The 25,953-nt window shown below is 33.4% G+C and overlaps 1 protein-coding gene across 2 annotated transcripts in view; it reads right to left on the bottom strand.

The window, feature by feature from the left end:
• LOC114329368 (myelin transcription factor 1) overlaps window positions 1–25,953 on the bottom strand; it is a 149,908-nt gene that overhangs the window by 71,306 nt on the left and 52,649 nt on the right. For both annotated transcript variants that reach the window (XR_007696236.1, XM_050642964.1), the window contains exons 2-6: window positions 25,191–25,263; window positions 20,725–20,765; window positions 4,027–4,315; window positions 779–940; window positions 415–648 (exon numbers count right to left, since the gene is read on the bottom strand). Coding sequence is in view for 1 of the 2 variants with exons in the window: in XM_050642964.1 (XP_050498921.1) it covers window positions 415–648; window positions 779–940; window positions 4,027–4,315; window positions 20,725–20,765; window positions 25,191–25,263 (799 nt within the window). In the remaining variant the exon portion in view is untranslated. The remainder of the gene's footprint in view (window positions 1–414; window positions 649–778; window positions 941–4,026; window positions 4,316–20,724; window positions 20,766–25,190; window positions 25,264–25,953) is intronic.

The following is a 25,953-nucleotide window of genomic DNA, read 5'->3' as shown; positions in this document are numbered from 1 at the left end:
ATTTATTTATGTAACTAACCAACAAAATTTATTAGAACTAAAACTAACAAGTAGGTACAATATAACTGTCAACTGTCAAATATAAGTCAATTTATTAATGTAAACATTGTTAAATCAAATTAACAATTTACTGTTTTTTACCATTCTGCAAAATACAGAGTGTTTTTAAACAAACGTTAAAATGTATAGATACTTACGTAATAGAAAATAGGTATTATACAGGGCGTCAATAAGTTATATTTCATGAATGAAATTCACATTCACGTCACATTTACTTTTCCTCCCTAGGAAGGAAAAGTACAACTTTGCTCCCTACAATCAGGTCCGGAAAAGTATACTTTCGGTAGAGGTAGGTGGAAAAATCAATTTTACTTCTGTATTAATAACAATAGAATGTTAAGAAAACAGGTATACCTTTCAAAACTGTTGGTACCAGGATCATACGGTCGGTGTCCTGCAGAATTTATTAAACCTGATTCGTAAGGCCTTGCTATTTCATTAGAATATGTGACTACTGGTCTTGCAATACTGTTTGGACCTATGGGTTCGTTCATCTCTGCGTACGATCGCTCCCTGGTATACATCTCCTCTGACATAGGCGACTGGTGGTACGGAGACCTATGAGGCATTTGGTGTTCCATACTGTACCTAAACGTAAAATATTGTACAAATTCAAATTGTATATATTCCATGAAAATTTATATGAAAATTTGTTGCATGTATTTTTTACGAAGACAATATTGCTCTCTAATATGAAAATATTTATAGTAAATCATACCCAGGTTGTTGTGGATTATGATGAGGTCCCATATGAGATGTATTATGGTGTATTTGGTGTTGATTCCTTGAGTTCATGGCGTCCATACTGGACATAGACGATGAATTTGAGTCTTGATTCATATACGGTTCGTATGCTGACCTTATTCCTGAAGGGGGCGACCTAAAAGAGAAAATATGGATGAGTCATTTATAATAAATTCAATATTTTCAATTAAAATCATTTTTTATTATTAATGCAAAGTGTGTACCACAGTCATTCTTCCTAGAGTATATATTTACTCTTATAGTTAAAAAACTTTATGCAAATCATCATTATCACGAAACCTCTTCCATCCACTGCTGGACATAGGTCTCTCCCATTTTTCCCCACTCTTCACGGTTCTGTGCATCTTGTTGCTATTTCTTGGACATTCATTTAATGTCGTCATACCAGCGTGTTGGTGGTCGTCCTCTGCTATGTTTGTCTTCTCTTGAGCGCCAGTCAATTAGTTTTCAGGCCCATATTGACTTTTTAGGCTCGCTACGTGACCTGCCCAATTCCGTTTCAGCTTGGCTATGCGTCCCACGACCTCAGTGATACCTGTTCTTTTACTTAGGACTTGGTTCCTTATTGTGTACGAGAATCGATCTTTGTATGCGCCTTTGTGCCACTCGAATTTTTATTGCTGTTGTTTTTGTGGGCGTGAGAGTTTCTGCTCCGTATGTCATAATAGAAAGGACGCATTGGTCAAATGTCTTCCATTTCATAGCTATCGAGTTAAAGATATCTCTTAGTGAACCATACGCTGCCCAAGCAAGTGTTATTCGTCGTTGAAATTCACAGGTCTGATTATCCTCGCTTATTCTGATATCATGACCGAGATATACATAGGTAGGTATCGTCACTGCAAAAAGGTGCCAAATGACATTTTACTTAAAAGAGGAGTTATATGCAAAAATGATTGGTACGAAGCTTCTACCTATTCTGTAAAAAGAGGTGAAGTGTATTACTTACTGTTGTTGTGATAGTCTCATAATTTTTTGGTGCCAAGTAACATTTTTTTAAAACTGGTTGTGTAAAAAGGAGCTAAGTTCCACTTAGTAAAAATATAAAAATGTTACTTGGCCCCTTTTTGCAAATCAGCGACAATATGTATTTTTCTGTCAATTCGACCACTTGATTTTGGAAGGTTAGGTGTTCCCTGGGAATTTATCAAAAATTTGGTCTTACTGAGGTTCATTTTTAGACCTATTGTAGAACAAGCTTCACCCAGATCTTCGGTAATAAGTACTGTATCGTCGGTAAAACGCAGATGCTTGAGCATTTCCCCATATATTTTCTAAACAGTAGATATCTTTGACAGATGCTGAGAATTCCATGAGTACAAAAAGTTACTATCTAACAATGAGGTACTACAAATCATGCATAAACAAAAAGAATTACTAAGAACAATAAAAGAAAAGAAAATAAAATACTTGGATCATGCGTTGAGAGGTAAAAAATATGAACTTATCACTTTGAAAGGTAAAATAGGTAAAGGGCAAATAATCAGTGGGAAGAAGCAAGAACTCGTGAATGAAAGATCTGAGGAGATGGCTGACCATCTTCATTTTTCGTGCAACAGTTTCCAAAGCTACAATTGCCATTTGGATCGCTAACCTTTGAAAAGAGACGACGCACTAAGCCGAAAAATATCCTAATGTAATGGCTGTCAGTCAAACAGATCTTGAGCAAATCATGGGAACACGATATTGATGTTCACAAAATGTTTGTAGACTTCAAACAGGCATACAACTCAGTCAAAAGGAACAAACTATACTATATATTGGCTGTACGACAATACCACATAAGCTAAATGGACTCATTATAGCCGCAATGGATGAAACTCAGGCATGTGTACGAATACAAAACCACCGGAAAAACTTTTTCAAAATTTCGCAGGGACTAAAGCAGGGAGATGGGCTGGCTCCAACATTGTTTAACCTGGCACTGGAGTATGCCGTTGGGTAAATTCAAACTGGACGAGGAAACCTACTGACCAACCGAACGGTTCAACTGGCCTCTTATGCCGATGATATTAATATTATGACTAGAACATCAACAGGAACACAGGAAACATACGCAGAGTTAAAAACAAAAACAAAAATGCTAGGTCTGGAAATTCACACAGAAAAAACAAAAATAATGACTCAGACGAGAAGAAATATAGTCCCACAAAACATTATACATGAAGATGACATTGAAACGGTTGGAAAGTTTACATACCTGGGAGTAAAAATATATGCCGACGGATCCGAAGACGGAGAAATACGGAAGAGAATAACGCAGGCAAACAGAGCTCATTTTGCCCTCTCCCATATATTTGGGACTAGGACGTTTCATCGCCGCCCTTTCGATGCCGCCAGTTCGATGCCGATGCCGGCCGATTCATCGCCAGTCAATTAATCGCTATCTGATATATTTCCGAATTTTCGACAGTTAAATTATTAGTTATTTTTAGTATTAATTAGGAATTCTCGGAAATGCGAGATATGATGGCGATGAAATGGACTGGCGATGAACCGGCGGCATCGAAACGGCCGGCGATGAACCGGCGGCATCGAAACGTCCCATTCCGATATATTTCGGTCTAAAAGTGTCCACCAAAATACAAAGATGAGAATCTATAAAACTTTAATTCGACCAATAACATGCTATGGCAGTTGGGTCCTGAAAGAAACATCCAAAAACAAACTCGACACATTCGAAAGGAAACTACTGAGGAGAATACTAGGACCTGTCAGGGAAAACGGAATCTTCAGAAGTCGATACAACACCGAACTTTATCAACTTTATAAGGAAGCACCCCTGTCAGACTTCAATAGAATACAAATATTGCAATGGGCCGGACATGTGATAAAAATGGGAGAGGATAGGCTACCAAAAAGAGCACTGAATGCTAGAATGCAGGGAAAGAGACCGGTTGGAAAGCCAAGAAAACGTTGGGAAGACATAGTAAACAGTGACGCACAAGCCCTTTTAGGAGTCCGTGTATGGAGAAGAGCAGCCACAGACAAGCAAGGGTGGAGGCAAAAAATAAAGGAGGCCAAGACACAATTTGGGCTGTAGTGCCGTAGAAGAAGAAGAAGTAATGGCTGTTATGGGGTTTTGTCCAAAAGCAGTCCAGTTTGAATTTAAATAAATTTTCCGGAATGAAAACTAAACGTTAAAAAAACGAAACCAGAAACTACCTATCGGTACTTTATGTTATTATTATCTTTACCTACCTACAAGAACTGGGCATTTCTGTTTTTGGTACTAATAATTCCCCTTGAGCACTGACACTACAACAACTGGTGGTCGTAACTTCAGTTTTGGGAATTTTCATAGGATCGGGTTTGACTGGTGTGGGTTTGCTGTAGTATTGGTCGTAGTTTGGTTTAATCTCTTCCGATGAAGAAGAAGATGTAGGCGGGGGTGGATTTCCGTAGTTTACTAAGTAGTTGGGTTTAACGTCCTCTGACGTCGGAGTCCTTTTTCCTTCGTAGCTGGGAGAAAACTCAGTTTGACAACCACCTACAAATGGGAAATATTTTGATTAAACTAAAAAGCAGAACTAACAGATAAAAATATAAGTAAATAAATATTTAAGAGTATATATATTGAATAATAATACCTTTATTTTTTCACCTTTTTCAAATAGTTTTGTCTTTTACGTTTTTTGGCATTGACATTTGCCATTTAGTTATTTGTATTAGGATTTACTTCTAGATTAGCCTTGCTATATTATGTGACAATATTAGACCATTGTTGGATTCGTATGTCATCTAATTGTGTGCTACCATTTTATAACCTCTTTAGTTTGGCAGCTGAATGATCCTTCTTAAGATAATTTTACCAAACTGCTCTAGAAAACCATTTTTGTTGTCATACCAGTAATAAAAGCCTTCGATATCGGAAAATGTTAATAAATACATTTAAAACGTTCATGGATGATTTGTGTTGGTTTATAAATATTTAGCTATTATGTTGGATTTAAGATTGTTTATTATTATTGTTTGTTTTTGTTTTCGACTATTTCTTTCTTCTTTTACTTCAATAGTATATTTACCACGTTTAAAGCAATTTTTTTTGTTCTTTAGAAACCATGGCAAGTTGCTATATCTCATAGTAAATGTCATAACAAGCTTCTGTACTTTGTAGGAGACTGTATAACTATTTTTTAGCAAGCTTGATCAGAAATAATGTTATTGATGTGAATGCGGGGATCGGTGTTCTTAACTGGAAAATACAAGCAAGGGACAGAATAGAATGGCGCAGAAAGCTGAAGAAGGTCGAGAGCCTTTAAAGGCTTTAGCACCATGATGATGATTATGACGATAATCATAATGCCACGCCAAGATTTTTGTTTCCTAATAAATTTTCCCATTTTTAAGAAGGTGTTTCGGGCCTGTTCTATTAAACATCTGATTTCTTCTTCTGGATATTAAGATGCAACGGCATATTATGTAAACATTTTAGCTCGCCCCGATTTGTTTTATTTTTAACTATTATATCTACAATTGGAGTATTCATCATCATCACGTAGCGCTACAACCCTGGGTGGGGCCTGGCTGCGTATTTACGTTTCCGTGTTCATTTCAAGACCGGGTAGTTTTGAAATTGGCACGTAAACGGCGGAGAATATCTGCTTTCAAACACGTGTGCATTTCAAGACGTTTAATTTTGAAATGCGCACTGGTTTGTAAAAGAACTTCGCGCCTAAAATTATCACAAATACGTGTTAAGTTGTAACATTATTTTATTTTATTTGAACTGTTTATCACAAATAGCTCCTATCTGCAGAATAACAAATTATCATTCATTGGATCTGTGGAAATAAAACAATTTTGTTACCAAAGTTACCTTCTTTTTTCTTTATAATTTTTCAAAAAACTCAAAGTAGTGCCAAAATATCCTGTCAAAATAAACGATTATGATACGTATACATTTTGCAGTAATGCACAACAATATAGGTACTAAAAGTGTTATGTATATTAAAAACATATTTTAGTTACAGCTAAACAATTATTGTTGAGCAAACATATTTTTAGCTATTTTTAAAGCTATTTTTAAGGAAGCAATATCAGAGGAAGAACAGGGTATATCAATAAACGGAAAATTCTTGAAAAACATAAGATTCGCAGACTACACCGCTATTTTTGCAGACAGTTTAGAAGCACTGCAACGAGTAGTACCTAAATAGATTACATCAAGTCAGTATAAAATATGGACTACGAATGAACGTTAAGAAAACCTAGTTCATGATTAATTCTAAGCAACATACAATAGGAAGGCTAGATATCGAGGGAAAACAAGTAGAAAGAGTGAATAACTACAAATATCTGGGAACCTCGGTAACAGAAAACAACGACCAAGGTAGAAAAATCAGGACACGAATCGAAATTGCAAGAAAAGCATTTATAAAAATGAAAAAAATATTTGTTAATCGAGACCTTTCTCTGGAGCTGAGAATAAGAGCCTTAACATGCTACCTGTTCTCGACTTTTTTGTATGGAATGGAAAGATGGACACTGAAAGTAGACAACATAAAGAAGTTGGAAGCATTTGAGATATGGTGCAATAGAAGGATTTTGAAAATATCATGGATCCAACGAGTTACGAATGCACCTTAAATAATTTACTTAAACTTAAATACACAACACGACCCTCAAAGCTAAGTTGATAAACAGCACGTGCAACGAATAATATACCTATTATAATAGTTATATGTACTTGTTTGTATAATTCCAACGCCACATGTTTCGGTACAAACCCGTGCACATTTCGGGGGTTGGCGCTTTCAAATCAACACCTTTTTGGAACTAGATATGTATCACCGTTTCGGTGTCCGTTTCAAAACCGCAATGTCTTGAAATGAACACGCAAACGGAAATACGCGGCCTGGCTGGCTGTACAACTTTCTTCCAATTTGTTCGGTCTTCCATCAACCTAGGGTCAAATGGGATGTTCATTTTTCGGAGATCTACTTGGATGTTATCTCTCCATCGCATTCTGGAACGCCCGAGTGGTCTTTTGCCTGTAGGAATCTCCTCCCATACCAGTTTTTCAAGTCTCTCGTTATGAAGTCTGTGTACGTGGCCTGCGCATCTTAGTCGCTGTGATTTAATTTCTTGGACAATATTGGTGTCATTGTAGAGTTCTTTTAATTCAAAGTTGGTTCTGATCCTATACTGGTTTGTGTTAATTTCGTGGTGAAGTCCAAACATTTTTATAAGTATTTTTCGTTCAAAACGTCTGAGATTTTCTTCGTTTGATTTGGTCATGGTCCACGTTTCGCAACCATATGTTAGTACAGGTCTGACGATGGATTTATAGATTTTGATCTTATAACTTCTTGTAAGATTTTTTGATTTTATAAGCTTATCCAATGCGAATAGGCAGCGATTTGCTGATTGGATTCTGTCTATTATTTCTTCAGTAACATCGTTGTCAGCTGTGATTACGGCCCCCAGATACTTAAAACCGTTGTACTCTTTCGAAATTGAAGGTGTTGACCGTCACATTTTGTCCTATCCCGTCTCTTCGTGTCATTCTATTGGTATCGTGTTTAGGTAAAGCTCAAAATTACAGCGCCTACGCCATAATCGGTCCTCCTGCATGCATTTATAAATATGTCTGAAGATTTTATGTTCAAACTGCTTAAACGTTCTTCTTCGCTTTTTGTTAGCATCCACGTTTCTGACGCGTAGGTGAGGATGGGCTTGATAAGAGTTCTGTACTTTGGTTGATTTGTGAGCGTAGATGTATGTTCCAACCGTTAGACCTTCAGGTTTTGCTACTTGGTTACTGTTTTTCACATTACATATACTTAGTTTTACTAGTATTACTGTGTAGCCCCATTTTTTTCTGCTACTTCCAATAATTCCTTTCTATTTGTTATGATATTTGTAGATACACTCCCATTAATATAATCGTTCTTCTTGTTTTTATTCTAGATTATTCAATAAGCTTTCTCTAGGCCTAGGGCAATGTTGGGAAGCAAGGGTAAGTATAAAGGAGCCAGATATATGGAATTTCGCTTATCGTCATATATGTGATTGAGGATTTTTTGGTAGATATAAGTACATAGTATTTTCCTATAAGCTGTATAATTTCGCTGTCTTACATATACAGGGTGATTGATTAGTGGGCTAAAGCTCAATAGATCCGCTATAGTAATAGATAGCAATAAAAGGTAATAACAAAAATTGTAGCCACCTTTGATCTTCACATTACAAAATTAGTTAGAATGTTACAGGGTGTTCGACAACACAGTGACAGGCCAAACTTATGTTTTTTTTAAATGGAACATCCTATATTTTATTTTAAATTCGGAATCCTGTTAACTTCTCCATCACAAAAATATAAAGGTTTGTTATGTTATACAGGGTATTTACAAAGTTATAACCAATTTTGTATGAAAATCGGAACAAGTTCAACTCCCTGTATAAATAGAAAAAAAGCACAACAGCAATGGTTTATTAATGCTATATTTTTGTACTTATTGTCAAAATTTTCAAAAATTATTGACATTGCTAATTTTCTTTATATCAAATACAGGGTGAGTCAAAACGCAAGTACATTATTTTCTCAGTAATGTTAAATGGAACACCCTGTATTTTATATCATTATTGAAAAGTAACATTACCGTACTTTAATTTTTATATAACATTCCCTATGTCGAAATATATTAGTTTTCGAGATATTGTCATTTTTCAAAGCAAATTATTTTAGGTGTCTAAAATCTAAATTTTAAGTAAGCCATGACGGAATTGACAATTGACGATTACTAATTACCAATCCGGTAATCAAGGTAACAATGTAGCAAATAAAGAAATAAAAATAATTTATTAGTACTACATTTTACAAAAAAAAACACAACCTCAACATGCAACATTTTTGAACCAATTAAAAACTACTTTTTATGTAAAAATGCTACAAATAAAGAAAGAAAATTAGTAATAAATTTAAAAAAAAAACACACAAACACAAAATACATTCTGTGAAGACAATTAAACACTACTTTTGTATGTAAATGTAACAATGTAACAAAATCAGTAATATATTTTGCAAAAAAACATGTTTGAAAAAATCAGAAGCTACTTTTAATAAAATATTTTTAATATTTAATTACATAAGGTGTTCAAAATTACCTCCTAACACATTTATGCACGCCTAAGAACGATCATTGGATGAGCTCCTTACTCTACGAAACATTTGTAAATTAACACATCAAAATACACTTTGTATTCTATTTTTAATCTTATCCCTTGTTGATAAAGGTATTTCATAAATTTTTATTAACGTAACCTCAAAAGAATCAGTCCAGTTTATTAAATTCTGGTAATTTGGGTGGCCACGCTAATGGTCCATTGAAAAATGAAAATATCTCGAAAATTAATAAATTTAGACATAGGGACTGTTATTTATAAATTAAAGTACGGTAATGGTACTTTTCAATAGTGATATAAAATACAGGGTGTTCTATTTAAAATTACTGAGAAAATAATGTACTTGCGTTTTGACTGACCCTGTATTTGATATAAAGAAAATTAGCAATATTAATCATTCTTAAAAATTTTGACAATAAATAAAAAAAAATATGTCATTCATATAGTCCGTCCTTTAACGGTAAAATATTGCAAAACCTCTAAATTTTAAAGAACCGCTTGGATTGACATGAAATTTGGCATACACCTAGCTAACAAGTCAAAGAAAAAAAAGTGAAAAAATCTCTTGGAAGTGAAAAAATATTCGTCCAAGGAAAGTCAGGAAATCAATAAACTGGCTAATTTTAAGTAACTTTTGTTCTATAGAGTTTTTTCACTAAGTCAATACTTTTCGAGTTATTTGGCAGTGAATGTGTTCATTTTTTCAACAAAATAACCACGCTTTTAAACGGTTTTTCGTAAATAACTCAAATAATAAGTGCTTTGTCGAAAAAACATGCTTAGCAAAAATATAGCCTGTAAAAAATTTAAAAAAATGTTGTAAATATCACGTCTCTACACCTAGTAGAAGCAGAGTTATAGCTAATGAAAAATAGGTTCATATTCGTCAAATGCCAAATGGAATAGGGTAACGGGAAATAATCAAAAATTAAGCACATTTCGGGGAAAACTCATTACAACTTATTTAAAGTCTTTAAAAAAATCTTCATTTTTGTTTTATAAAAAAAATTTCGAGCCTCAAAATTAAACAAGTTACGCTCAAAATAAAGTTAGTCCCTTTTGGTTTTGGTAAAAAAATTGAGAAAATCACCCCATAATTAATATTTTAAATGAACTTAATCGTTACGACTTCACAAGTTTCTTGACTCGTGTATATATTGTTTGTATGATCTGTAAGTTTCATCGGTTCAAAGTCCTTATTATTGAAAGGGCTGTAGTTAAAAAGGGTTGAACGAGTCAAATGTATGCAAACTTTGAAACACCAAATCTTAATCAATTTTTGTCCAATAGAAAACAAAAAAATACATGATATTCAGAAAAGCAAATCTGACTTTTTTTGTTTTTCGAGATTTTTGGTATCTCTAAAAATTTTTAAGTTATTTTGAAAAAAAGCATATTTTTCACAATTAAAATTTTTAAAAATTTTACTTTGAAACCAAATTTTTTCAAAAATAAACACTTTGAATCGATGAAACTTACAGATCATATAAACACAACATAAGTAAAATAATTTGTGGAGCGGTAACGCTTAATTTCATTTAAGTTGCTAATTAGGGGGTGGTCTTCCCCATTTTCTTTTTGTAAAAACAAAAGGGACCAACTTTATTTTGAGCGTAACTTGCTTAAATTTAATGCTAAAAACTTCTTGTAAAAACAGAAATAAAGCTTTTTTTAAACACTTTAAAAAAGTTATAATGCGTTTTCCCCAAAAAGTGCTTAATTTTTTGGATATTTCACGTCGAAATATTCTATTTGAAATATGGTGAATATGAATCTATTTTTTATTGGCTATAACTCTGGTTCTACGAGATACAGAGACCTAACACGTACACCATTTTTTTTACTTTTTTATATGCTATATTTTTGCTAAGAACATTTTTTTCGACAAAATACTTACTTTTTGAGTTATTTGCGAAAAACCGTCTAAAAATGTGGTTATTTTGTTGAAAAATGAACATATTCACTCGCAAATAACTCGAAAAGTGTTGACTTGGCGAAAAAGCTCTATAGAACAAAAGTTACTTAAAATTAGTCAGTTTACCCATTTCCGGACTTATTTTGGACATATATTTTTTCACCCCCAAGAGGGGGTGAAAGTCACCCCCAGGGCAAAAGCAGACATCGGCACAATATCACTTTTTTTCTTTGACATGTAGGCTATACGTATGCCAAATTTTATGTCAATACAAGCGGTTCTTTAAAATTTAGAGCAAAAACCGTGAAACAATGGACTAATAAACCATTGATGTTGTGCTTATTTTTATTTATACAGGGAGTTGAACTTGTTGCGATTTTTATACAAAATTGGTTATAACTTTGTAAATACCCTGTATAACATAACAAACCTTTATATTTTTGTGATGCAGAAGTTAACAGGATTCCGATTTTAAAATAAAATATAGGGTGTTCCATTTAAAAAAACAAAAGTTTGGTCTGCCACTGTGGTATCGAACAACCTGTAAAATTCTAACTAATTTTGTAATGTGAAGCTCAAAGTTGGCTACAATTTTTGTTATTAACTTTTATTGCTATCTATTGCTATAGCGGATCTATTGAGCTTTACCCCACTAATCAAACACCCTGTAGATTAACGAGATCAAAATATAACTGACACAATTTAAAAAGCATATTATTCATTAGATATACTACCACTTTTCAAAGCATTTATGAAAAAGACAATAAAGAACCAAAAACAAGAAACAACAATGACTTATGCAAACGATCTTACCGCTAAACTGAGGTGAGCCCGAAGGAGTTTTAACTCTCTGCATATTCGATTGATACTTTTGATCCCTTGCAGCTTGCTTATTAGCTGCGGCTGTGGGACAACCCGATAAGCTTCTATGTGTATTTCTATTCGAACTAACGTGTCCTCTACCGTTGCATCCAGGTGTCGGGCACTTAAGGATGGTCTCGTGCATTGCCAGGACTGCGGTACAACAGAATCGGTTTTAAAGAGTAAATATACTTGGATCTTATTTTTGGATCATTACTAATTTTTATGGCTGGAATACGCATAATGAACGTATACTATAAGCGTACATCTTTTCTAAACGAAATATTTAAAATCTTTAAATATAAATACTAATAGTCTAGTAAAATAAAATTTCACTACATGTAAAACAAAATGTAAATTCGTACAGGTTGAAACAAATTTTATATCAAAGTTTAGGTGGGTACAAAAGATATTTTCAAGAAAGTATCCAAATCACACAAGGGGATCATTCTTTAAATAATTAAAAAGGGGTCATTTTTGCAAAATAATTATTTTTAACTGCTGAGGTCATTCAATTAATAATGAAGGTCTATACGATTATTTTCTGCAAAGTTGAGGGGTTAGTCTTTCACATATAACTTACTAAATTAAATTTGACCCCCTATTTATTTAAACGATTATACATGAAACTTTAAAAACAAATTTGCAAAAAATAATTTTTAGCATTTTAAATAAGCACTATAAAATATCTTATTTTACAGAAGAAGTTGCACTATGTTATCAGTATTAGTAAAAAAAAATAGTCCAAAAATATTTAATATTTTTTGAGATATTGAATTTGTTTATTAAATGTTACTCTATTTTCAATTGCAAAAACGCGGTTGTTGCCAAAGAAGTATTCACCTGAATTAAATCTTATTAGTTTTATTTTTATGTATATTTTCGATAAATGTATTGATAAATTCAAATTTCAATTAAACTTCCCCCTAAAATGACATTTGAAAATTATTCAAATTTGTTTATAATTTGTTTTTTTAATAACGTCGCGCGGATTAAATATTTTGAAATGCCGTTTCGATAATTGGGTTTCTGGAAATTTTTCACTAATTAACAAATTTTTTTGTCTTTTTTTCTTCTTCTTTTTTTTTCTTGGAGTTATATTACTACGGGCCCTTTTAGGGTTAAGTTTCATTAAGAATGTCGAATCTCTAAGTTATAGATTCTAGACCTAAAAATATTAAGATTGGTCTAAAATTACTTAAATAAAATGTGGCTGGTTACTGAGTTACAGGGTGTTTAATTTAAAAATTAAAAATTATTTTTACCAAGTACTTTCAAACTATTTGACGCATCCTTATCATACTTGTCAGAAAGTGTGGGTACTATACAGTCTACTAAATTGTGACAAATAAAAGTTTCTAGCTACTACCAGAGGCGTACGACAGGGGATAGTTAATGGTTGACCCTTTCCAAATTCTACGCCACTGAGGGAATTACTATTTTAGCGAAATTTTTCGATTCTCCTATACTTTATATGTAAATAATATACTCTTTACTGGTAACGATTAAGTCATTAGTTTTCGAGATATTGGACGTTAAAAATGAAACGGCATAGTTATTTTGATTCATTCATTCATTCATTTTAAACTTCCAATATCTCTCAAACTGATGACTTTATCGATACCAATAAAGTTATTTACATACAAAGTATTGGAGAATCGAAAAATTTCGTTAAAATAGTAATTCACTCAGTGGCGTAGAATTTGGGAAAAGTCAATAATTCACTATCCCCTGTCGTACGCCTCTGGCACTAGCTAGAAGCGTTTATTAACCACAATTTAGTAGGGTGTATAATAGCCACACTTTCTGCCAAGTATGATAAGGATACGTTAAATAGTTTTAAAGTACTTGGTAGTAATAATTTTTAAATTTTTAAATAAAACACCCCGTAACTCAGTAAGTAGCCACATTTTATTTAAGAGATTTTAGTTAAATCTTAATATTTTTAGGTCTACAATCTAGACCTCATAGACTCGACATTCTTAATAAAATTTAACCCTAAAAGGGCCCGTAGTAATATAACTCCAAGGAAAAAAAGAAGAAGAAAAAACGACAAAAAAAATGTGTTAATTAGTAAAAAATTCCCAGGAACCCAATTATCGAAACGGTATTTTAAAATACTTAATCCCCGCGACGTTATTAAAAAAAAATTATAAACAAATTTGTATAATTTTCAAATGCCATTTTAGGGGGGAGTTTAATTGAAATTTGAATGTATCCATACAATTATCGACAGTATACATAAAAATAAAAATAATGAGATCTTAAGCAGGTGAATATTTCTTTGGCAACAACCGCGTTTTTGCAATTGAAAATATAGTAACATTTAATAACAACTTCAATATCTCAAAAAATATTAAATATTTTTTGACCAATTTTTTTTTGCTTAATACTGGTAACATAGCCAACTTAGTCTGTAAAATAAGATATTTTATAGTGCTTATTTAAAACGCTAAAAATAATTATTTGCGATTTTTTTTTAAGATTTATATACAATTATTTAAATAAACATGGGGTCAAATTTAATTTAGTAAGTCTTATGTGAAAGATTTACCCTTCAGCTCTGTAGAAAAAAATCGCATAGACCTTCATTGATAAAATTACCTCAGCAGTTAAAAAAGTATTTTTTTTTTTGCAAAAATGACCCCTTTTTAATTATTTAAACAATGATCCCCTAGTATCATTTGGATACTTTCTTGAAAATATATTTTGTACCCACCTAAACTTTGATATAAAATTTGTTTTAACCTGTACGAATTTACATTTTCACTTTTTTTTATTTTATTAGGCTATAAATAAAAACAAACATAATTTTATGAGAGTTCCCTAAGGTTGATACTACTTCTGTCACCAATATTCCTCTTCTTTGAAATAACTTTATTTAGCTTCCTCAATATCTTATTTTTGGAAGATTGCCTCATTGCAAAGAAGAACGTTCATCCCGGACGTACATTGAAAATTTGAGAGAAAAGTTGGAAAAGTCTACGAACTGGCTCGCAAAAGTTTGAATCTTCAAAGTGATAAAGCCAAGTCCAGGCTCGATATGCATGCTACTGGGACGAAATTCGAAAAAGGTGACCCAGTGTGGTGTGTGGTTATACAATCCCACAAGTAACAAAGGACTTTGTCCGTAAACTTCAACGAACAACACCCTGCAAAAAATAAGCGATCTAATCTACCGCATCCAGTTTTTACCTAGAAGTAAACCCAAGGTAGTTCATAGCGAGACATTAGCCCCATACCATGGAACTGATCCACCCTGTTGGCTTCAACTAGTTTGTGATAGACCAGTTATTCGAGGTGAATAACTATAAAACAGGGAGCAGTGTTATGACAGTTCCGTAAGATTGATCTCACATAGATAAGTCTTGACAAAAAAGAAGAAATATTCAAGTACTAGAATATTCGAGATGTCCTGGTTATTCCATGACAACATGACATCTCGAATATTCTAGTACTTCTCTATTCTAATACATTTCAGAAATGTCTAGAAAGTCAGAAAATGTACAGTCGGAAAAATGAAAGAATACCCATGAACGAACATATAAAACACGCTGTATTTTTCTGTCACCATGTCACACAAAAAATTGGCCAGCGCATGTACATGTAATAATTATTGTTACATGTACTTGCACTGGACAATTTTCTTTGTGACACGGTGACAGGAAAATACAGCGTGTTTTATATGTTCGTTCATGGGTATTCTTTCATTTTTCCGACTGTACAAATACATAAAGAGTTGACAGTTTATAGAACAGTCGTATTTGAAGTTTATAGTTGCCAGTTTGTCCAAGTTGTAAAAGTTATAAAATATTGTTGGCGTTTAAATAATGTTAGGTATTTTAAAGAAGAGTAAAAATACCTAAAAATAATATTTATGCATATTAATAACTTTGCATTTGTAAGGGGTAATACGCAAAGATTGGAGATATGCTGTCAAAGAAAATAAAAAAAGTGTTTTCAAGTGAGAAATCATATGTGTTAGTGCATATAATAATCATGATAGATAAAAGATAAATCCTACATAAACAAACATATTGTGTATAGTATTGTACATAACACATTTTGGTAAGTATATTAACTGAAATTCATGTTTTGTCTTTTCATGATAGATACTGTTAAGATATGTCCATGTTCTGTATCTAAAATTCTTAACATTCTTCACTAAGCCCACAACACAAAAGCTGATTTTTAATTATTATTGTTATATATTGACAGTCATCCAGGATCACTATCAGAGTAGCAGATGGAGTACTGGATATAGACAGAGTTGCGAAACTGGTGTCTATTGTTAGTAAAATATGGACTTTTGAACAATACTGCCATGTACGATAGCGAAGAATCGAACCCAGACCATCTGACTTGGTAAGTCATTAGTCATTACCTAGCCAATGAGATATGGTGGATACCATATCATGAATAATCACGCAAGAAAAACAAAAACAATTATGGCAAGTGAAATGAAATTTATAAAAAATTTCATGAAAATTAGATGGGATAGAATAAATAACGAAGAGATTGTATGGAAATGAAGTAATATATTATGGATTATAGCGATAAAAATGACCAAATTGTATGGTCATGTCAGAAAAGTGGACCAAAGACGCTGGGTAAACAGAACTACAGAATGTAGTACGATAGAAAAAAGCAACAGAGGAGGTCCTTAAAGATCGTTCGTGGATGAAATAAGCAAGGCAATAGAAAAAAATTTGCAAGATGGAGATTCGTAGTAGGATAAATAGGGACGGAGAGAATAGTTGAGTAACAGATGATTTAAAAAATGCAGTAAAAATCTCCTAAATCTGCTGTAGTACTCGTAGTAGAGTACTTACTACCTTAAGGTGAAGAACTTGTTATCAATTGAGCTCATCCTATAAGGTTTCAATTTTATCCAGAGGGTAGTATTTTTGTTTTATTTTTATATGAAACAAAAACACTATGATGGCTAAGCTAGTTTTAATATTTTATTCATCATGAATGTGATACAATTTGTCTAAATGATATGTAGTTATTTACTTTAGGCGACAAAAATTATTAAGAATCTTTATAAAATAACTAAAAGTTGTACAAGTATATTTCGATTCACAATAAAAACTTTCATACAAAATGATAATAGCCCCTTTTTATTAACTTATTCATAATTTATATAGATATTGATAGTAATGATCCTATATAAGTATCCAAGATACACCTACACTTTTAGATTGGCCATTTTTTAGTTTGGCCAATCACTATTGAGTATAATAATAGTGTGGAAAGACCAAAACCTAAAAACTAGCGGGTAGAGAGATATAACACAAACTCAAAAGCAAGAAGAAATTTATGGTCATTTTTAGCTTATCCACACAAAAAATTATTATACTCAACGACTGATTCTGATGTACAAAAAATAGGAGTAAGCGAGGGATAATGTTTCAAAAAATAATTCGATTGAATTATTTTTTAAAAACTTTGACGTGTGAAGGATGCTGTGAGGATGCAATTATAGAATGAATGAAAGTAAAAATGCTCTCTACCCGGCAAAAAGCAACAAAAACTAAAAAAATATACAATAAAGCTTTGTGGTGGGCGAGTGGATATGATGTGCCTATGGTTTAAAGTTATTTACAAAGTATTTCGTAATTGATATTTATAATTTATTGGGTCTCAACAATGAATTCTAAACAACTACACATTTTGAAACTTAAAAATTGTAGTTATAACCAACTCGTTTCTGGAGATTATATAAGTAATCATCTTAACTATACTATTTTAATTACTTTGGTGTTTAAAAAGCTATTGCTATTTAATATTATCATACAAGAGATTTGGCTTCTCTAATAAGTATTAAAAATAGTGATGATTTGGGAAAACTAATTAGTTTCGGGATTTGCACTTTTCTTTTGTGAAGAGTGTTTGTGGACACCCTGTGTAGAAAAACTGTAATGAATTAATATATAATATCAACGCTACTTGTCTTGTATTAGAATTTGACATTAGAACATAATATGTAATTATACTAACTATTTTGATAATTACCCCGAAAGGATGAAAGGATTTGATTGCAGTTCAGTGCCTCTACCCAGGTGCTCCGATGAGGAAACGGTTATTTCGAAATACGTATAAGCACATAGTAGAGGCTCTGTACTGTAATCAAATCTTAACCATCTTTTCTTTTCTTTTAGTTTATGCTTTATTCACTTTTGTTAATATTAAAGGAAACAATTCGCTAAAAGTATTATCACGGTGAATGACAGGACGTGAAATGCAATTTTAGATTTTCCTTGTCGAGTATGCTTTATTTTACTTAAACTTAAAAACCTCTGAGGATAAATAATTTCGAATTTTATTTTCTGACTTATTTGACTTTAGATTCATAGATGGTAGTGCTAGTAGCATATTTGGTAATTATTTTTATTACCAGTTTGTTATGATTTCCACAGGTTTTTAATTAATTGAAGTAATATCCTTAAATCCTTAAAAACGTAATTTATTTTTAACTTTTATATCAATAAGAACTGAAGACAGACAGGAATAATTTCCAAGCTGGTTTTGTTATTGTTGAAAAGATAAGCTTCAATGTTTGTTATTATTAATATTCTTTTGTGCTGTCTTAAAGCAAGATTTGGCCATGTTTTATTACTATAACTTATTATACAAAGACCATCTCGGTGTCTGATTGACTTGAAGAAAACATATGACAGAGTAAAACTCAAAGATGTAATCCATCTTCTGTATAATAGAGAAGTTTCCCTAGATATTATAAAGACTATTGAAAACATAATATACTGAAACTAAAAAAAAAAAAAAACTAAAAAGGTCAGAAGAGATGAACAACTTACAGAACCTATAGACATAGATAGCGGACTAAGACAGGGGGATTCATTGAGCCCTATACTCTTCAATTTAATCGTGGATGAAATCATCAAAAGCGTCAAAAAATGAAGAGTGTACAGAATGAGAAACAAAGAAGTAAACTTACTCTCTTACGCAGACGACCCAATATTGACAGCCCGAGATGAAGATAGTCTGCAAATATTAGTCCACAGACTTAGCATAAGGACAAATGAATTCAATGTGATAAACTTCATCTCAGACAACTAAAACCATATTCATTAGGAACCACTCAGATGTAAAATAAAAATGGATGGAATCAGTATTGGACAAGTAATGTAAATAAAATAGCTTGTGCTTAGCTGCGGAGACCTGGACAAAAAACTGAGAAATATATCAGGTACTAAAAGCAAATAGACTGTCAGGATGCCTCGAAAACACCAGGTATATGGTGAAACCGACACATTAACACCGAAATGAATTCAAGAATTTATAAAGCGAATGTAAGATCAACAATGACATAATATGCATCAGAAACAAGACCCGATACAGCCACAATACAAAGACGACTGGAAAAACCAGAGATGTGAGTACTTAGAAGAATTACATGAAATACGCTGAGAGATCTAAAAGGGAGTGAAGATATTAGAAGAAAATGTAACGTACTGTGTATAAACGAATCGACATTTCTTCTTCTTCTTCTTTTGGTGCGTATTTCATTCGAATAATGGCGATAATTTTGGCTATAATTATTATATTAACTGATGGTTTAAATAGATTAGTTGTTATTATGGAGAACCATTTCTTTAGGTTCTTTAACCGTGATATTCGTCTTTTCCCACTACGTGTACTTTTCCTTGAAGGATTATTTTCAGTAATCTGTATTTAGTGCCGTTTCTCATTATGTGTCCGAGATATTCTAACTTTCTCCTTTTAATCGTATACATCACTTCTCTTTCTTTCCCCATTCTTCGTAGTACGGTCTCGTTGGTTATCTTGTCAGTCCATGATATCCTTAAATCGACACTAAATAGAAAAAAATAATGGAATACCCACGTAAGTATTATAGGGGAGACCCTTGTGGTCATAATAGCAAGAGATAAATCACTCATCGGTAGAAGAAGTATCGGTCGACCGAGCAAAATATGGAGTGATATTTCCATAGAGGTATCTATCCGCCGATGAACAAGCAGAATTGCTTATAAAGGGGAGAAAGAAGAGGAGGAACCTATAATACTGATATTCATTTGTTGTTACGTAAATGCTCGTTTTCAAGCTATGTTTTATTTTACGTTTTGTGTGATGTGACAAATCTTATACAATAAAATGTGACGTGCGTAAATAGAAAAACGTACGTTTTGTCAAATCGAAAAATGTATAGGATTTATCCTATCACACAAAACGTGCAATAAGACGTAGCGTGAAAACAGCAAAACGAAAAAAAAATCCGCTTATTGACAGAACATATGTTTTGTCGTACGTTTTGTATGACCCACAAAACGTACAAGAAAACGTAGCGTGAAAACGGGCCTTAAAGGCTCGTTTTCACGCTACGTCTTATTGTACGTGTTGTGTGATAGGACAAATCCTATACAATAAAATGTGACGTGCCTAAACAGCAAAACGTACGTTTGGTCGAATCGAAAAATGTATAGGATTTGTCCTATCACACAAAACGTGCAATAAGACGTAGCGTGAAAACAGCAAAACGTACGTCTTGTCGAATCGACAAAATTAAATCCGCTTATTGACAAAACATACGTTTTGTCGTACGTTTTGTATGACCCACAAAACGTACAAGAAAACGTAGCGTGATAACAGGCCTTTGCATGCATCATATTTAGATCCATATAGCGGTATATTCCCTAGAGATTCGATTCCTGACCCTTATTTGTGAATTCTCATTATATACTTTGTCTTTGGAACCAAAATATTGTTTAGTTTAATACATTTGTATAATTTTTTGTTAATACAACCAAATCAAAATGTATTTTAATAAGATGTATACTTTGTAAATACTTTTGCAGGACGTGCAGAATACCTATTCTAAATAAATAACCATTTAGCAGCCTACGCAATTTGCATTGTATTTTTATTACCTATAGTATAATATGATTGATTATTCATTTAACAGGTCTAATACCATTAACTACAGTTACATTTTCTATTGGTTTCATACTTACTTTCTGGTGTAACTTTGTCCTTTCTCGGACATCCAGAAAGACTAAGTATAGAAGGATGTTAATAAAATATTAAGGCGAAAATATGTTTTAGATGAAACTAAATCAATCAAGATGGCAAAGTACACAATATAAACAATAATAATATACTCAGATAATTTTTAATTGGATAGAAATATTCATTCAAAGGTCATGAAACTGAAATTGGAAGACGTTTATTAGAGAGCCATAAATCTTCGAGGGACACCGATAAGGAGAGTTTCTGCATGAAAGATGTTCCATATTTTGTATTTCTCAACAACCACTTTTAGGCCTGGAACCCGCGTACCAAAAAAAAGGTTGATTAATAGCAAGCTGAAAATTTGTTAGTAGCTTAACGGTGTCTAGTCGGACAAACTTTGATTTACGGGAACACTGAAACAGGGGAAGTTTTAATTGTGGAACAGTTTAAAAAATTGGAAGGTCAGATTACGAAAACGTCCCATATATTTTGTCGGACAGAACATCCAATTGATTTGTTACCCTTTCATTAAACTCTCATGCAAAAATCGGACTTCTATTACTAACCAACATTGGTTAATTGTCTTTTTGCATGAGAGTTTAATGAAATGGTAACAGATCAACTGGAAGTTCTGTCCGACAAAATACATGGAACGTTTTCGTAGTCTGACGTTCCAAATTAACCTGTTCCACATTAATTAAAAGTTCCCCTGTTCCAGTGTTCCCATACAGACAAAGTTTGTCCGACTAGACACGGTTAAGCTATTAACAAATTTTCAGCTTGCCTATAATCAACTTTTTTGGTACGCGGGATCCAGGTATATTTGGGTTGATTTTACTGGAACAACCGCTGTTCTTATCCTGTTCATAGATTTTCACGTAAGTCTAGAGATTGGAAAGTCCACTGAATCTGGGGAAGAGAAAAATACTCCGGCGGTTCATCCTGCACTGTTCCAAGAAAGTTTTTGCTGGATTTTAGTCGCTTTCGTGACGTTCGAGCTCTTTATACAGCATGTCGCTCATCTGAAATTTGTTTAATGTCCTGTAGATGCTATACTACATTTCTGTGTGTCGAGGGGTCTGCAAAACCCGCTGCTTAATGTAGATTTGACAGTGGCATCCCGTTACTGTACTGCATGTCTCATTTAGTGCAGTATTAGTTTGTTTAGTGTGGGCAGATCTTTATGCCCAAAAGGTGCACGCATATTGGGCAGTAGAAAAACACAGTGGCTGTACCATTAATCTTAAGATGCCAGTACATGCACCCCATTCGCTTCCCTCTATCTTCCTGAGTATGCTGTTTCTAATTGTTACGTTCTCTCCCGTCTTTATAAAATATTGTCTCTAGATGAAACTAGGTGAGAGACCAATCCAGAGTTACTCCAAGATATTGAGGTTGGTCTCTGTGTTATAATTTATTACCATTACACACAATAATTTGCACTTTTCGTTTAGCTTCCTTTAGCGCGATGGACGACACAGACTTGGGCTTTAGAAGAATTGGGCCTTAAGGAATTCTGCAGGTAGTACGCAGTCACTTTTTTTAAATGCAATTTCGAGTTTCTTTTTTTACTTATTGAAAAGTTTTTCCTTGAGCATACATTACGGGACAGTCAGCATAGAGGAAGTATTTGGTTTCAGTTGGCGTGAGTTGGTCGTGTATATTGAAAAGCATTGGTACTAAAACACTTCCCTGTGGGAGGCCATTCCTTTGAACTTCCCACCTAGTTACTTTGCCATCCAGCTTGACGAAAAAGGTATACGACCCTACCCAGATGGTGGCCAATAAGAATTTCGTACAATTTGTGGAGCAATGCCTTGTTTAATACTGGATCATAGGCTACTGTCAGATCTACGAAAGTAGCCCCTATTATATAAGTTTTTCTTCGACGCCCTCTTCAATGTGTTCTGTTAGTGTGAGAACTTGATGACCTGTGCAGGATTTGCCGAATCTGATTCCTCCTTGTAGGATGAAGTGCTTGTCGATATTTTTTGAAAGTGACACAAAAAGGAAAAAGGTCTGTGGCTACTGGGATTTTTTAGGTCCTTTCCTGGTTTTAACAAGGCTATTACTTTATGTTTTTTTAGGATTTTGTAATTTCGCAGGCTTTACATCACGTGTTATGTAGTTGCAGGATCCTTTTTGCTTCTTGGCCTAGATGTTATATTTGTTTACATCCACACATGCAGATTTGCTATTTTTTAATCTGTTTATACCGTCGTGGAGTTCTTTTAGTGTAAAAGGAGTTCCTAGGTGAGGTGTCCTAATTCGTTCTTCTTCTAGTTTTAGGGACTTACGTCGGTTCTCAGTTCTTCCATTCACCAGGAGTTGAGTTTTCTGAAACTTTGCAAGGTGGTTTATTTTCATTACGATCACCGCTAAGATTTTTAACAAGATCCCATGCTAGAGAATAGTCTCTAGCATGGAGACTCCACTGTTGGAGCCACTGCTTTAACTATTTATTGGCCAAAAGGGTCAGCTGCGTAGAGGGTTTCGTATGTTTTGCTTAGTTCTTTGGAATTGCTGGATATCCCGGGAACATATGGTTGTAGGTATCCCATGGGAAAAACTTTCCTAGAGACTTCTCTTCATCATTATTCTCCTAGAATCTTTAAAAAGTTTTTAGGAGGAAGTCTTAAAACCTCTTTCCACAAATTCTCCTTTCGCATTTTATTTGCATTAGGAATGCACCCAGAATGTCGCTTCTTCTTTTTGTCGTTTTTATTGTTAATAATAACTCCATTCTTGATAATTTTTTGTAACGCAAACCAAAATACAACTGATTTTGAAACGTTCATGTATATGTATAAACAAATCGAGAAATCTTTAAAAATCCCAAAGTCAAGTTTTAGACAAACAGACCAGGGTATTTAGCACTAAAAGCACCGGAATAAATTGATTTTTAAACAGTACCTAGAGACTTATAATTTTTTACATTGTGTTTAGGAAGATGTCAGGAGAAAAATGTGTGGAAATGCATAATTGTATTTTGCATAATTGGGTGCATAAATGCATCGAAAAGTGCATAAACCTATCAAAATAAGCATACTAAGGGTCAGATTTTATTACTCGGGTTTTTTGGGGTCGCTGAATACGACTACGTTATCAAAACCGACCTTCGGAGCACCTGGTGCCCAATGTCACCGCTAACACACGCCATTTTTTGTAATTTAGAGGGTTTCAGCACTAAAATGATGTAAACAGATTACACAAAGGGCTTTTGTGGTTGCTGAAAACGAATACACCATCAGAACCGACACTCGGAACACCTGGTGTCTAGGGTCACGTCACCTTCTGAAGTTTCGAAGGATTTCGGTATTACAATGATGTAACTAGATTACATGGATGATTTTGGGGTTACTGAATACGAATACGCCATCAGAACTGACCCCAGGAGTACCTGGTGCCCACGGTTACTGCTCAGGCACGTCATCTTTTGCAGTTTCGAAGGTTTTCGGTCTTGAATGAATGCAAATGGATTACTGGGTGGCTTTGGGGTCGCTAAATACGAATATACTATCAAAACTGACCCCAGGAACATCTGGTGCCCAAGGTCACTTCTAAGGCATGTTATCTTCTGGAGTTTGGAGAGTTTTGGGCAACAGGTACACCCGAGGTCGGTTCTGATGGCGTATTCTTGTTTCAGCGGCCCCAAAACTTCCGAGTAATTAGGTTGCACCAATTTAGTACCGGAAACCGTCGAAACTTTAGATAACATACCTTAACAGTGAACCTTGGCACCAGGTGCTTCGGTGGTCGGTTCTGATGGCGTATTCGTCTACAACAACCCCAAAAACCCCCAAGTAACAAAATTTGTCTTTTAATACACTTATTTTGACATGTTTAGGCACTTTAAAATACAACTATGCATTTCCACCCATTTTTATATACAATTCGTCCGCTATAACTTTTCCCATGCGTCACGATTAATTTTCAAACAAATTAAGTCAAAACATAAAGTGAAACGTACGTCGATGTGTGTAGTATGTAGTATACAGTATACAAAATGTATATATGCATCGACGTTCGTTTCACTTTATGTTTTGACTTAATTTGTTTGAAAATGAATTGTGATGCATGGGAAAAGTTATAGCGGACGAACAATAGCAGACTTTTTTCCTGACATCATTTTTAACTCAATGGAAACGTTGTAAGTCTTTAAGTGCTGTACTTAAAAATCGATTTATTTTGTGCTAAATGCCCTGGTCTAAAATAATTTTTAAAATCTCGTTAAAATAGAGCATTAGAGTCAAATAAATGAAGACGTAAACATAAAAAAAATAAATCAGATAAAGTACATAATGAATTATAACAATTTCAATGATAAAAAGAAGTAATACATAGTTTTATTAGGGTTGTAATTATCTAAAAAGAACCTAAATTTATTTAGCGAGAATACTGTATATTTTAGACATCTTGATTGTTTTAAAAATTATGATTTTTTTTATTTCATGATTTTTCAACTTACCTTCTGTGGTGTGAATAAAGTCCCGTGACGTGTCCTTGACCCGTACAACCCGGGGTGGGGCATTTGCTTCCCTCTGAAACAAGTGAGAAAATCGTTAAAAAGTTTCGAACGTTACCGAAAACTTTTGGAAAATCGTTTAGTTCATGACTGAATGAGACAAATAGAGATAGAGAAACAGTTTGGTTTCGAATTAGAACGAGACGGAAAGTCTTTTTCCAGGGATAAATCTTTACGAGGGGATTTCGAAATATTTGTCGGATTGGATACTTTGGATGGAAGGTATTCGCATTTTATTTTATCGATAGGGGCTTTGGAATTTTAAATGTTGTAAGTTTTATTGCGATTGACTCAAAGCATACATTGAAATTGTTAGCATGGTTTAACTTATAAATCCTACCATAAAGCTTTTGAATATATCCGAAAAGTTCATTTGCAAATGGACTTAAAATGGAAAATAAATTACTACCTTTATCACGGTCAAAAGAGGGATACAAAATATGTTTTAAACAATCTAAAACATAAATCAAAAGCTTTAAAGTGCGAGACAACGGATTATTTGATTTTTGTTGGAGCTTTAGTCAATTATTTAAATGTCAGCCAAAAAAATAACATTGATTTATTACGTCCATGTTAGGAAGTGAAAACAGAAATGTCGATCAAGTTAAAGAAGTTGGTGGTAACTAAAATGTGGAGAGGCAAAAAGCAAAAATAGTGAGCAAAAAAATAGCAGCTGACGTATAATACGTGTTGTTCTGAAACTATT

This window comes from Diabrotica virgifera, chromosome 2 (assembly GCF_917563875.1).
Source record: "Diabrotica virgifera virgifera chromosome 2, PGI_DIABVI_V3a".
Lineage (NCBI taxonomy): Eukaryota > Metazoa > Arthropoda > Insecta > Coleoptera > Chrysomelidae > Diabrotica > Diabrotica virgifera.
The sequence above is the reverse complement of the archived record's forward strand: the minus strand, read 5'-3'. Positions and strand labels throughout refer to the sequence as shown.